At 43.0% G+C, this 13,944-nt stretch overlaps 1 protein-coding gene across 13 annotated transcripts in view; it reads left to right on the top strand.

The window, feature by feature from the left end:
• Positions 1-13,944, top strand: part of C3H6orf118 (chromosome 3 C6orf118 homolog) — a 303,945-nt gene that overhangs the window by 226,658 nt on the left and 63,343 nt on the right. The window contains exon 10 of one of the 13 annotated variants that reach the window (XM_056566816.1): positions 6,788-7,032. The exons of the other annotated variants lie outside the window; for them this stretch is intronic. Coding sequence (XP_056422791.1) covers positions 6,788-6,878 — 91 coding nt within the window. The 3' untranslated portion in view covers positions 6,879-7,032. Of the gene's footprint in view, positions 1-6,787; positions 7,033-13,944 lie in introns of those variants that run through there. 13 annotated transcript variants of the gene reach the window in all.

The raw sequence follows: 13,944 nt of genomic DNA, 5'->3' as shown, positions 1-13,944 counted from the left end.
AGGGGTAAAAGGATAAAAAGCCCCCCAAAATTTGTAGTGCAATTTCTCTCGAGTACGTAAATATCTCATATGTGGCCTTAAACTGTTTCCTTGAAATAAGACAGGGCTCCGAAGTGAGAGAGCACCATGCGCATTTTAGGACTAAATTAGTGATTGCATAGGAGGTGACATAGGGGTATTCTACTATTGCTAAGCTCCCAGCATGCCTGGACAGTCAGTGGCTGTCCAGAAATGCGTGGAGTTGTTGTTTTACAAGAGCTGGAGGCTCCGTTTTGGAAACACTGCCGTACAATACGTTTTTCATTTTTATTGGGGGGGGGGGGACGGGACAGTGTAAGGGGGTGTATATGTAGTGTTTTACTCTTTATTAGGTGTTAGTGTAGTGTTTTTAGGGTACATTCGCACTGGTGGGTTACGGTGAGTTTCCCGCTAGGAATTTGAGCTGCGGCGAAAAATTTGCCGCAGCTCATACTTGAAGCAGGAAACTTACTGTAAACCCGCCCGTGTGAATGTACCCTGTACGTTCACATGGGCGGGGGGGGGGCAAACCTCCAGCTGTTTCAAAACTACAACTCCCAGCATGTACTGACAGACCGTGCATGCTGGGAGTTGTAGTTTTGCAACAGCTGAAGGCACACTGGTTGGAAAACCTTCAGTTAGGTTCTGTTACCTAACTCAGTATTTTCCAACCAGTGTGCCTCCAGCTGTTGCAAAACTACAACTCCCAGCATGCACGGTCTGTCAGTACATCCTGGGAGTTGTAGTTTTGCAACAGCTGGAGGCACACTGGTTGGAAAACCTTCAGTTAGGTTCTGTTACCTAACTCAGTTTTTTCCAACCAGTGTGCCTCCAGCTGTTGCAAAACTACAGCTCCCAGCATGTACTGACAGACCGTGCATGCTGGGAGTTGTAGTTTTGCAACAGCTGGAGGCACGCTGGTTGGAAAACCTTCAGTTAGGTTCTGTTACCTAACTCAGTATTTTCCAACCAGAGTGCCTCCAGCTGGTGCAAAACTACAATTCCCAGCATGTACTGATCACAGAAGGGCATGCTGGGAGATCTAGTTATGCAACAGCTGGAGGTACGCAACTACAACTCCCAGCATGCAGAGACAGCTGTTTTCTGTTTGGGCATGCTGCGATTTGCAGTTTTGCAACATCTGGAGTGCTACAATTTAGAGACCACTGAACAGTGATCTCCAAACTGTGGACCTCCAGATGTTGCAAAACTACAACTCCCAGCATGCCCAGACAGCAAACAGCTGTGTGGGCATGCTAGGAGTTGTAGTTTTGCAAGATCTAGAGAGCAGTATGGAGATCACTGTGCAGTGGTCTCTAAACTGTAGGCCTCCAGCTGTTGCAAAACTACAAATCCCAGCATGTCTACACAGCAAACAGCCCAAATTTCAGTCCAAAATTGCTGCTTTTTTGTCACATTTTATTCCAAAAAAATTATAAAAAGTAAAACCTAAGCATTAGTGGCACTGATAAAAACTACAGATGATGGTTCAAAAAATTAGCCCTCCTACCGCCCGATATACAGAAAAATTAGAAAGTTATAGGTGGTCAAAATAGGGCAATTTCAAACATACAAATTTTGTTAAAAGGTTTGAGATTTTCTTTAAGCGGTACAATTATAGAAAATCATATAACATGGGTATCATTATAATCGTATTGACCCACAGAATAAAGAAAACATGTCATTTTTACCGGAAAGTGTACAGCGTGAAAACAAAACCTTCCAATTTGCCCACATAAATCATATTTGTTTGGTTGCGCAGTACATTTTATGGCAAAATAAGTGATGTAATTACAAAAACAAGCCCTCATATGGGTCTGTGGATGGGAATATAAGAGTTATGCTTTTTAGAAGGAGAGGAGAAAAAAACGAAAATGCTAAAATACAATTGGTCTGGTCCTTAAAGGGGTTATCCAGCATAAGGTGATTTTAGTACGTACCTGGCAGACAGTAATGGACAAGCTTAGGAAGGATCTGCGCTTGTCTTCGGGCTAAATGGCTATGCTGTGAGATTACCTTAACATTGTGGCTAGCTTTCTGTGAACTTGTATTTCCTGTTTTAAGTTTTCTTGTTTGCCTAAAAATCCCATGATACCATTTTCCTCCTTCCCACACATCAGCTACCCCACCCACTGAAACATAAATGAGCTGCAGACCTGTGGTTTTCAATCAGTGCCTCCAGCTGTTGCATTACTTGCAGATTGCTATCTCCACCCATTGAATCAGACAGGCTCCCTGTCATCAGCTGACTAGTGAGTCAGGTCTCGACCGCATTGCAAGTTGGGAAAAATCCGAGACAGCAGTCATTTTGTATGCTGGTAAAAATAAATATTGGGAAGATACTATATTATGAACTACAGACACTATATTATTAACTACACTAACTTTACAGCCCCTGTAGCATAGTCAAATAAAAAAAAAAATCCTGGAATACCCCTTTAAGGCCAAAATGTGCCTGGTCCTTAAGGGGTTAAGCTTAAAAAAGGGGGAGATACAGTTTTAATTCCTATTTCATTCTCTTCTAATTGTTCTTGTAGATCCCTCTAAGTTGGTTCCCCTCTCTCTTATCTAGAGTTGTAAAATCTCTATTGATATGAACTTTATGTAATGTCCGCTTTCTGGCAAAGAGATTTATATAATTAACCCACTTAGAAGCATTCTATTTTGGAGTAGGTGTATAGGATAAACTTTTACTACGGACAGACATTTGATGTATTGACAGAGTGATCAAAGACAGGTTGCAAATTTGCAATTCCTCCATGTCACTCAATATTTTTAAAGGAAATAGGCCCATTTCTGTCTGTCTCGTAGTTGTACTCCCGTTCCCCCAAAAAAGGAGGTGTCATTGTGTTGGGGGGGGGGGGGGGGCGCAACTGTATAGTGGTCATCAGAGAAGCTGCCGCAGTAAATGACTGGCCATTGAACCACAGGTGCCATTTGTAATACAGAGGATTATGATGAAGAGGTACCAGAGGAATCTCTGGCAGTATTTGTTTGGAACTGGCCTAGGACAGTACCCACAATTGCACCACATATTGTGCTGATATAAGTAGGAGCTAATGTCAAAGTCTGGTTTGTTCTAGGGTTACTTTGGGGTCTTTTTGTGGGAAACCTACATTAATTTTGGTGCTTAGGTCTGGCTCCTAAATTTGGATTGTATCCAACTGGGGAAGGTTTCTCAGAGCCAGATACTTCTGGTTCAGGGATATCAGTATATCTGTTGTTTATTCATGTTATCACCAGACTTCTTAATGTACATTCGACCAGTTTTGAAATCTCTTTTATCACAAATGTTTTTCAATTGTTTTTGCTCCTTAATCTAAGATTGAAATCAATATGTTTCTGCAACATTTGCTCTAGGCTGTTAAACTACGGGTGACCCCTAAAACCTTGTATTTTAGAAAGTTGTTTGTCAAGTTGTGTGTTCAATTCAGTAAAGGCTTTCCTTTCATAGTTTAATAAGTAATTAAGCATATGCAATGAATTTTCAGTCAGTAGCTGTTGCCAACCCTTTAAGAATTCTGTGTCGCCTTAATGGGAATTAGGTGTGATGCTAACAGTGGGAAGAACAAACAAACATTCAGAAAATTACATTGTATGATATATTCAAAATTTATTAGCATTTTATTGCATATCATAACAATTTGATCACCTACCAACCAGTAAGAATTCCGGTACTCACAAACCTGTTATTTTTTCTTTAAGAAGCCCTCCTGTTCTCCACTCATTACCTGTATTAGCTGCACCTGTTTGAACTCGTTACCTGTATAAAAGACACCTGTCCACACACTGAGTCAAATATATTCCAACCTCTTCTCAATGATCAAGACCTGAGAGCTGTGTAAGGACATCAGGGATAAAATAGTAGACCTGCACAAGACTGGTATGGACTACAGGACAGTAGGCAAGCAGTTTGGTGAGAAGGCAACAACTGTTGGCACAATTATTAGAAAATGGAAGAAAAGGACGGTCAATCTCCCTCGGTCTGCGGCTCCATGCAAGATCTCACCTCCTGGGGCATCAGTAATCTTGAGGAAGGTGAGGGATCAGCCCACAACTTCACAGCAGGACCTAGTCAATGAACTGTAGAGAACTGGGAGTACAGTCACCAAGAAAACCATTAGTAACACACTGCGCTGTCATGGATAAAAATCCTGCAGCACACGCAAGATTCCCCTGCTCAAGCCAGCACATGTCCAGGCCAATCTGAAGTTTGCCAATGACCATCTGGATGATCCAGAGGAGGAATGGGAGAATGTGTTCTGATAAGACAAAATAGAGCTTTTTAGTCTAAACTCCACTCGCTGTGTTTGGAGGAAGAAGGATGAGTACAACCCCAAGAACACCATCCCAACCATGAAGCATGGAGGTGGAAACATCATTCATAGGGCTGCTATTCTGCAAAGGGGACAGGACGACTGCACCCAGGGGTCAAGTCCTTGGAAAAAAAGTGTGGAGATTTCCACTTAAGGGCTGGTCCTGCAGGACTCCTGCTAATAGAAACATTGTTCCTGCTTTAAAAAAAAGTGAAGGAACTCTGTTCCCATGCGTTCCTGCAGGACTTGAGCCCTGACTGCACCATATTGAGGTAAGGATGGATGGGGCCATGTATCGGAAGATCTTGGCCAACAACCTTCTTCCCTCAGTAAGAGGATTAAAGGTGGGTCGTGGCTGGGTCTTCCAGCATGTCAACAATCTGAAAAAACACAGCCAGGGCAACTAAGGAGTATCTCAAGGTCCTGAAGTGGCCTATTCAGTCTCCAGACCTAAACCCAATAGAAAAATCTTTGGAGGGAGCTGAAAGTCTGTATTGCCCAGCGACAGCCCTGAGACTGGAGAAGGTCTGTATGGAGGAGTGGGCCAAAATCCCTGCTGCATTGTGTGCAAACCTGGTCAAGAACTACAGTAAAAGTTTCATCTCTGTAATTGCAAAGGTTTCTGCACTAAATATTAAGTTATTCCCCCAGCATATAGTGATTTGTTCTGTATCATCTGCATCATTGCAAAAAATACACGAACAAGAAATTGGAAAATGGCGGAAAATCTGTCTATAGCTGTAGTCATTTCAAAACTAAATACTATTCTTTTGAAAAAATACTAGCTAGAGGTTCAGGCAATACAAAAAAGTTTTCCACTAGATGGAACCCATGATACTCCTCATCCTACTGTATTTATATTTAATGCTCCCTATAACTGTTCACCAAAAGATACTTGAGCAGATAAACACTTAAGTTTAAAACAGGCATACTGTTCTGTTCTACTCACTTCACAGGGATGCTTTTCCTCTTTATGTTTTCCTTGTTCCTAAAAGTCAAAGATTTACTCTTCATAGCTGACAGCTGCATCTGTCTCTTGTTTATTATTATTATTATTATTTGAGTTATCTGTATTTCTCATTTCACTGAAAACAATAAAAAAAAACATTAAAAGTAACTGATGCTTTTCTTGTCATGCAATAAAATGCAAATACATTTTTTTTTAAATCATACAATGTGATTTTCTGGATTTTTGTTTGATTCCGTCTTTTTGTATTATGATAAAAAGTACAGACTTCTACATGCTTTGTAAATAGTAAACCTGCAAAATCAGCACTGTATTAAATACTAGTTCTCCCCACTGTATGTGTAGTCCCCTATAGACTATTTTCTGCTGCAGGTATGTGTCAAGACTTGTAATCTCCCACCAAGATCTCAGATATTATTTGTAAATTTTAAAGGCTGAACTAAATTGACTAGATTCAGAGGTAATTAACTGGAGACGTGCTGCATCACTCAAAAAATAAATAAAAAAATCGAGGTTTGGTTTCCCTGCTAAGATTTTGGTGTATCGGCACCTATGATTCAAACCATCAAAAGGTGATGAATATACTTGGGAAGTATTGGCCAATACTTCTAGCAGATATGGATCTTGTATGACCATCAGTGACTTATTGTAGTGGCAGAAATCTTAAGGAACACCTAGTGTGTAGTCACTATGTTGAAAATATTCCGTCAGGTTGGTTAAAGTCTTTACACAAAGGATCTTTCAAGTACATGCCGCACACAAAACATTTTACCAACCCAGTTGAAGGTCGACAGTATGAGATCAGAGAATTTATCAATTGTCAGACTCCTGAAGTAGTGTATATCGCTCATTGTGCCTGTTCTAAATTGTATGTTGTGAAAACGGTCCAACAATTACGCAGAAGGATCTCTAAAACATCTTGGCACTATTAACACAAGAAGTGATACACCAATGGTGAGACATATGCTGGTTGTCCACAATGATAATCTTTCTCTATTAAAATTCTGGGGTTTCATTAAACCTTAACTAGGTCCATGAAAAGAGGACCTGGATAACAAATTGTTACGCATTGAAGCAAAATGGATATATCAACTACAGAGTCTCAGTCCAAAAGGACTCAAAGGTTTCTCCTTTTCCACTTTCCTATGAATTTTCCCTTCTCTATTTATAAAAACGTTTTCATACTTGAAAAATGTTGTGAATCAACAGATTATAGCCACACAGCCTTTGAGTAGTGACCCAAGTGGCCAAAATGAGTAGGATACATCTTTTGTGAGAGAACCATTAGCATCCTTTGCACAGTTATGGATGGAGACTTATATTTTTAGTGTGTGTGTGTGTGTATATATATATCTGTGTATGTATGTGTGTATATATATATATATATATATATGGAATTATTTATTTTAATATCTTGTTAAACACTTTTCAGATGTTATAGACCATCTAGCCAATAGTCATCATTCATCTTTTTTCTATGTTGCAGCATATCTATATACACTCTTCTGCCAGGAGGGCATAATAATTTACCAAGTGGGAAGGCCACCTTTCTGCCCTTTGGAGATGGGAACAAGTAGTTCTTGCATTTAGCAATTTGAATACTCTACATATAAGTTGGATTCATAAATGCATCTATACATACCTGAGATTTGGGGGTTTTGAGCCTGAAATTCCTGTGCGGTGACAATGTAGTGCACTATTTGTATTCGCAAATTTGAACTATAAGAAAGACATGAGTCCACATTATTGGTTGAAATATTTATTATCATAAGCGGTCTAGTAATTGATGCATTTATTTATGATTATCTCCAGGAATTCTTAACCAGTTATGATGAGGTAGCTTTCACATGGCATTATATTAAGAGTAAGGGATCTACTGTAGTAGTGTTTACACTCCAACAAGGTCTATACCCAAATTATGGCAACACATCTAATAGAGTGTATACTAGTTTCATTAGTCAATCTAATAATCATGTACTCCCCCCTTTTCTATTAAATCATATAATGCTGCAACACATTCAACTAATATAGATATATACAATCATGGTGGTCTTATTCTCTAGTGTCTCCCATAACTTATGGTCTCTACGCATCTGTGAGCATCTACTGTGTCTGCAGGGTGTCAGTGCAGTGTGCCGACAGAGAGCGGCAGCGTGAAAGGAAATGCAAGTCTGTACGCAGCTCTCTGTTGCGCAGGTCGGCAGCGCAGGCGCAGTTCTGACTGATACTCACAAACTTGGTATAAATACTGGAGCATCCTTGTGATGCGCAGCACGTCATCTGACACAGCAGGACGCAACTGATGGATTGCCCTAGTTAGTATGTGATTATATATGGTATGGTCCTATTGGTCACCCTTGTCTATTAGAAGATTAGTCCATAGCCCATATGCCTCTTGACAAAGCCACAGATGTGGTACAATGTTGAGAGGGTTGGTGGGGTGGCTGTGGTTTTTTGGTTTAAATAGACAGCATGTCTGGGGGGACAGTAACTCACATATGTCTGACATGTGAATATCATATGCAGATTCCAGCCGATTGAGCTGGTGTACAGGAATTAACACATGTACAGGAATTAGGCAGGAGATTCAGCACACTGCTTCATTTTAAATGTGTGTCTATTTTCTATAAAGTTTTTTTAGTCATTACTTGGTCTGGCGACAACCCTTCAAAGTTCTGACTGTGTACCCTACTGTATGCTCCGGACAATCTCTTTGTTCCTGAATTAGATACCTTTATGGGAGATCTTTTGGACTGTAAAGGCAAATCCCTACCCCAGGTCAAGTCTACTTGTAGGGAACTTTCCCCTCAGAGATCAAGGCGTGGTCACCCCTAAGGTCATGGTTGAGGTTCCAGACAGCAACAGGAAGGGAATCTAAAGATCTCTCCTAGAAGCCAGATTTCAGATGTCAGATCTTCTCCATAGGCAGTCGCCTATTCCTTTTGCTACGCACCTGGAAAAGATTTATAATGGAGACCATATAAACCCTGAGGACTGTTCTTCTGAAGGTAGACCATATAAAATCTATAGATCTCAAAGATGCTTATTTTCATGTGCCAAACACAGGAAGTATCTTGTGTTGCTGTGGAATTTTTAGAAGATTTAAGGCTACAGTTAACATCTGAAGTTTAAAGTTCAAAGTTTGGCATCTCGACGGCACCCTTTGTCTTCACAACTGTGGTCTATGCTGTCCTAGCGGTCCTCAGACTTCAGGAGGAGAGAAAAATACCCTATCTGGACAGTTGGCTTATTCTTGTTAAATCTAAAGAACTTCTAAAGAATTAGGTGGATCTAACTCTATGCCTGCTAGATCAACTTAGATGGATTGTCAATTGTGAGAAATCAGACCTTTCTCTCCAAATCAAAAACATTTCTCGGTTTTGTCATAGATTTTTGCTAGATGAGTCTTTTGCTCAGAAGCCTGGAAGGACTTTATTGCCACGGTGCAAGCTGTCCTTTGTCCACTTCAAAAGGAGGTCTTAAAGAATTGGGACAGATGTGAAGCCCCTGGACCAGGGGTGTGGCTTAGGTGTGCTCCTGGTTTAATGGTGAAATTAACCCCTGGGGAAATTGTTCGCCGACTAGTTTGAAATAAGCCTCCCTCTGTACAGCCCATTTGATATAGCAAAGGACAGAGATAGATTTTGTTTGCTACCTTTCGATACCTATCTACTCCTTATAACCCGCTATCTCCTGCATATCTGCATATGGTCAAAAGGCCGATCGGAATGGCAGCTAGAAGAAGGGGTGCCGTTAACCCCCCTTATCACACAGACCATCGCTGGCTCTGTAGTGTCGGAGAATAACGACAGGAGTTAGGGAGGTCCCGGAACATCACTGGAGAGTACTCGGCAATGCTATGGATCACCTTTCTCAGATCTTGCGAGGGGAGACGAGAGCCGGCCAGGGACCAGGCCCACAGCAGCGGCGAACGGAAGGCATAACTGTTCCACTAATGGTGGAGAGCTTAGAAGGGAGCGAGCAAGAGGAGAAGCACCACTCTGTCCTTGCACCACTCTGTCTTTATCTGAGTCAAGTTATTGCTCAATAGGATATTATGAATGTATTCAGCTTACTGAATGTAAAGGGACTACAGGATATTTTAGGAAAGAGCATCTAAATGTTGCCTTTATCCAGGAAACACACTATATGACTAATCACCCGTTTAAACTAACAGATACTTTTCCTGGGTGTTCCACAGTCATACCCCTAACGCAAAATCAAAGGGAACATGTATCCTAATTTTAAAACCTACACTATGGGATCAACTCAATATTTGTAAGGATGTGGAGGGCCGTCTTATTAATTAACGGATGTATCTCACTTCAGACATATACCCTGGCCTCATTATACTTACCAAATATTAGGGGATATGATAGAGACTTTTAAATACATAAAGGGAATCGCCACAGTAAAGGAGGAGAGCATATTTAAAAGAAGAAAAACTACCACAAGAGGACATAGTTTAAAATTAGAGGGGCAAAGGTTAAAAAGTAATATCGGGAAGGATTACTTTACTGAGAGAGTAGTGGATGCATGGAATAGCCTTCCTGCAGAAGTGGTCGCTGCAAATACAGTGAAGGAGTTTAAACATGCATGGGATAAGCATAAGGCTATCCTTCATATAATATAGAGCCAGGGACTATTGATAGGATTCATATTATTGGGCAGACTAGATGGGCCAAATGGTTCTTATTTGCCAACACATTCTATGTTTCTATGCTAGACAAGGCCTGGCTTTAGCAACAGTTTTGGCCAACATAGAAGACTTTACAGAGGGCATTTTAGTTGTAGCAGATTACTTTAACATTGCTTTAGATCCTAAGCTGGACACATCTAAAGACAAGTCCCCGTCTACCAAAACTATGCTATAGAATTGTCAGAAAGCACTGCACAAACACCAACTGATTGACGCATGGCGCATTTGCCATCCTATAGAAAGGGAATTCTCCTATTACTCAGTTCCACATGATTCTTATTCAGGAATAGACTATTCCTTTCTAAAACATAAAGGGCTAGAGCTAGTACTTGGCACATCCATTGACTCCATAACATTTTCAGATCATGCATTAATTAAATTAGACATTAAACCCCCCCCTGCCGAAATCCTTGCAGCGGGTCATAGCAACTGAATCTGCTGTTACTTCTAGACTATAGCAGTAAAGGACCTGAAACAAAGTCTATTGGAATATTTGACTTTGAATTTACAGGAAAAGTTGCACCCACAACTATTTGGGAAGCCCATGAGTGTGTGGCTAGGGGAGTTCTGATAAAACATGGCTCCCAGGTTAAGAGAAAAAAATTGCTATGAGAATTGGAAAATATGCATAAAACCCCTCCCTCCCTGGCTACCAGAGCTGAGATGGTTATCTTTTTGGAACACAGGGCTCTCTGCTGACATCATGACCACGGTGCTCTCTGCTGACATCTCTGTTCATTTTAGGAACTGTCCAGAGCAGCATATGTTTGCTATGGGGATTTTCTCCTACTCTGGAAAGTTCTTAAAATGGACAGAGATGTCAGCAGAGAGCACTGTGGTCATGATGTCAGCAGAGAGCTCTTTGTTCCAAAAAGAAAACCATTTCCTCTGTAGTATTCAGTAGCTAATAAGTACTGGAAGGATTAAGATTTTTTTTATAGAAGTAATTTACAAATCTGTTTAACTTTCTTGCACCAGTTGATTTAAAAATTTTTTTTTTAACTTCTAATAATAACTTTCTAATGAATATGCTATAGGCCAAGATGGGATATCTCTGTGTGTGAAGAGTTGAGCCCCAGTCAATCCTAATAGGAATTTAAGACATCCTGCATATATAGCGGAGTAACAAGATGACGAGATAAACCGATAGGTGGAAAGAGAAGGAAGTTAAAGGCTCTATTAGGAAACAATTGGTGCAGTTAATCACCCTTTCTTCTAGGAGGATTGAGGGAGTGAAGGGGACTGCATGGGGTAGCGGGGGGGGGGGGGGTGAAGCAGTGTGTGGGGGGGGGGTAGGATTTAAAATGGATGGAGGTTACTGGTATGATAGATGATGAATATAAGATTAGGTGATCCTTATTGAGTAACATATATCTGCTGGATTTTTCTTCTTTTACTTTTTGGGCATCTATCCTATCCATCTATCTCCTTTGCATTGTTTTTAACCCGTGTGGTTAATTCTTAATACAGACGCTTCATGTAGCGGTTGGGGAACTCATGTTGATGGCCCAAGGAATGTGGAACTAGGAACAATATACTTTGCCTGTCGTCATATTCCCCCTATTCTTTTAAGACAAGCTGTAAAGGTAACAAGGACAATATGGCGAGTTTTTTACATAAACAAGCAGGGAGATACAAGATTGAGAGAACCCAGACTTCTCAGGTTGTTTGCTGTTCATATCAGGGGAGTCCAGAATATTTGGCAGATTGGCTCAGTCACAATCAGATTCTACTGGGAGAATAGTCTCTATCCCAGGATATCTTTCTTCAACTGACACAGATGTGGGGTCAATCAGAAGAAGACCTTATGGTGAGAAGAAGCAATGCCAAACTGAAGACATTTGGCTCTCTTTACCGGGAGAAGGACATTCCCCTAAGGGTGGATGCCATGTCACTCCAGTGGACGTTCCTTCGTCAGGCATGGTGCTTGAACCATGGCGATAAAGCATCAAAAACATCCATTTCGCGCTGAATGTGATTGCGGCAGTAGCTGTTACATTCTAAAGCAGTAATTCCCAACCGGGGTGCCCCGACACACTGGGGTGCTGTTCAACACTGCCTGGGTAGCCGTGGGATTTTGCAGTCAAAATTTATTAATTTTTTATTTCCTGCCCCGGCCTGCGCGCCTGTCACTCACAGAGTCGCTGCCCTGGGGGAGAGGGAAAGAACGTGAAAGCTGCGCCGGATTCCCGTGCCGTTGTAGTGAAGAGAAATGGCTTGCTTAAAGGTGTACTCCGGGAAAAGAAAACTTATCCCCTATCCTAAGGATAGGGGATAAGTTTCAGATCGCAGGGGGTCTGACCGCTGGGGCCCCCCGCGATCTCCCGTACGGGGCCCTGACAGTCAGCGGCCAGTGGCTGTGTCCAACCACCGCATGACACGGCAGCTGACGCCCTCTCAATACATCTCTATGGGAGAGCCGGAGCGCTGCCATAGAAATGTATTGAGGGGGCGTGTCGGACGCCGCATCATGCGGTGGTCAAAATTAGCTATTTCGGCAAAGAGCCGAGAGCCTCGTACAGGAGATCACGGGGGTGGGGGGGGGGGGTGGGGGGGGGGGGTTAGCGGTCGTTACTCCTTTAAGGTACTGTACCCTTTCCAACCCTTCTTCTCAACCTTGTTCCCCCCCCCCTCCTGTCATCCGTGTTCACCTTGTCCACCCCCCTGTCCATCCCTGTCACCCATGTTCACCCCCCCCCAGGCTACACCCTGTCCCCCGTGTTCACCCCCCTGTCCATCCCCCAGTCTACCCCGTCACCCATGTCCCCTGTCCCTTTGTCACCCCTGTCACCCCTCTTTTATCCCCATTGTCATCCTTTTCCACCCCCCTGTCCACCCGTTTACCCCCCTATCTGCCATGTCCACCCACCCCTGTCTTCAGTGTCCACCCTCCTGTCATCCATCTCCACCTTGGCTCCCCTCTGTCACCCCTGTCCATCCCCCTGTCACCCGAGTTCACCCCCCCAGTCCACCCCTCTGACCACCCCCCAGTCTACACTTCTCTCACCCGTGTCCACCCCCTATTCACCCCTCTGTCCCTTTGTCACCACTGTCCACCCCTCTCTGTCACTCCTATACACCCCTCTTTTACCCCCTTGTCATCCTTGTTCACCCTCCATCTCCCATGTCCAACCTCTGTCATCCATGTCCACCTTGGTCACCCCTCTGTCACTCCTGTCCATCCCCCTGTCACCTATGTCCACCCTCCTGTCATAGTAACATAGTTCATAAGCTTGAAAAAAGACCTGAGTCCATCAAGTTCAACCTATAACCCTAATAAGTCCCTATTGAGTGGTCATCCATGTCCACCCCACTGTCCATCCCTGTCACCCATGTACACCTCTCTGCCACCCATGTGCACTCCTCTACACCCCTCTGCCACCCATGTACACTCCTCTACACCCATCTGCCACCCATGTACACTCCTCTATACCCCTCTGTCACTTATGTACACCCCTCTGTCACCCAAGTACACCCCTCTGTCACCCAAGTACACCCTTCTGTCACCCATGTACACTCCTCTACACCCCTCTGCCACAAAAGTACACTCCTGTACACCCATCTGTCACTCCTCTACACCCCTCTGTCACCCATGTACACCTCTCTATCACCCTCTTTGACCCCCTGTCAACCATGTACACCCCTCTGTCACCCATATTCATTCTTCTACACCCCTCTGCCACCCATGTACACCCATCTAACCCCCCTATCACCCCCTACACCCCTCTGTCACCCCCTTCGCCCCCGTCACCCATGTACACCAGTCTACCAACCATGTACACTCCTCTACACCCTCTGCCACCCATGTACACCCCTCTGCCACCCATGTACACTCCTCTACACCCCTCTGTCACCCATGTACATCCTTGTGTCACCCATGTACACTCCCCTACACCCCTTTGTCACTCATGTACACCCCTGTCACCCATGTACACACCCTCTAC

Source organism: Hyla sarda, chromosome 3 (assembly GCF_029499605.1).
Source record: "Hyla sarda isolate aHylSar1 chromosome 3, aHylSar1.hap1, whole genome shotgun sequence".
Classification (NCBI taxonomy): Eukaryota; Metazoa; Chordata; class Amphibia; order Anura; family Hylidae; genus Hyla; species Hyla sarda.
The sequence above is the reverse complement of the archived record's forward strand: the minus strand, read 5'-3'. Positions and strand labels throughout refer to the sequence as shown.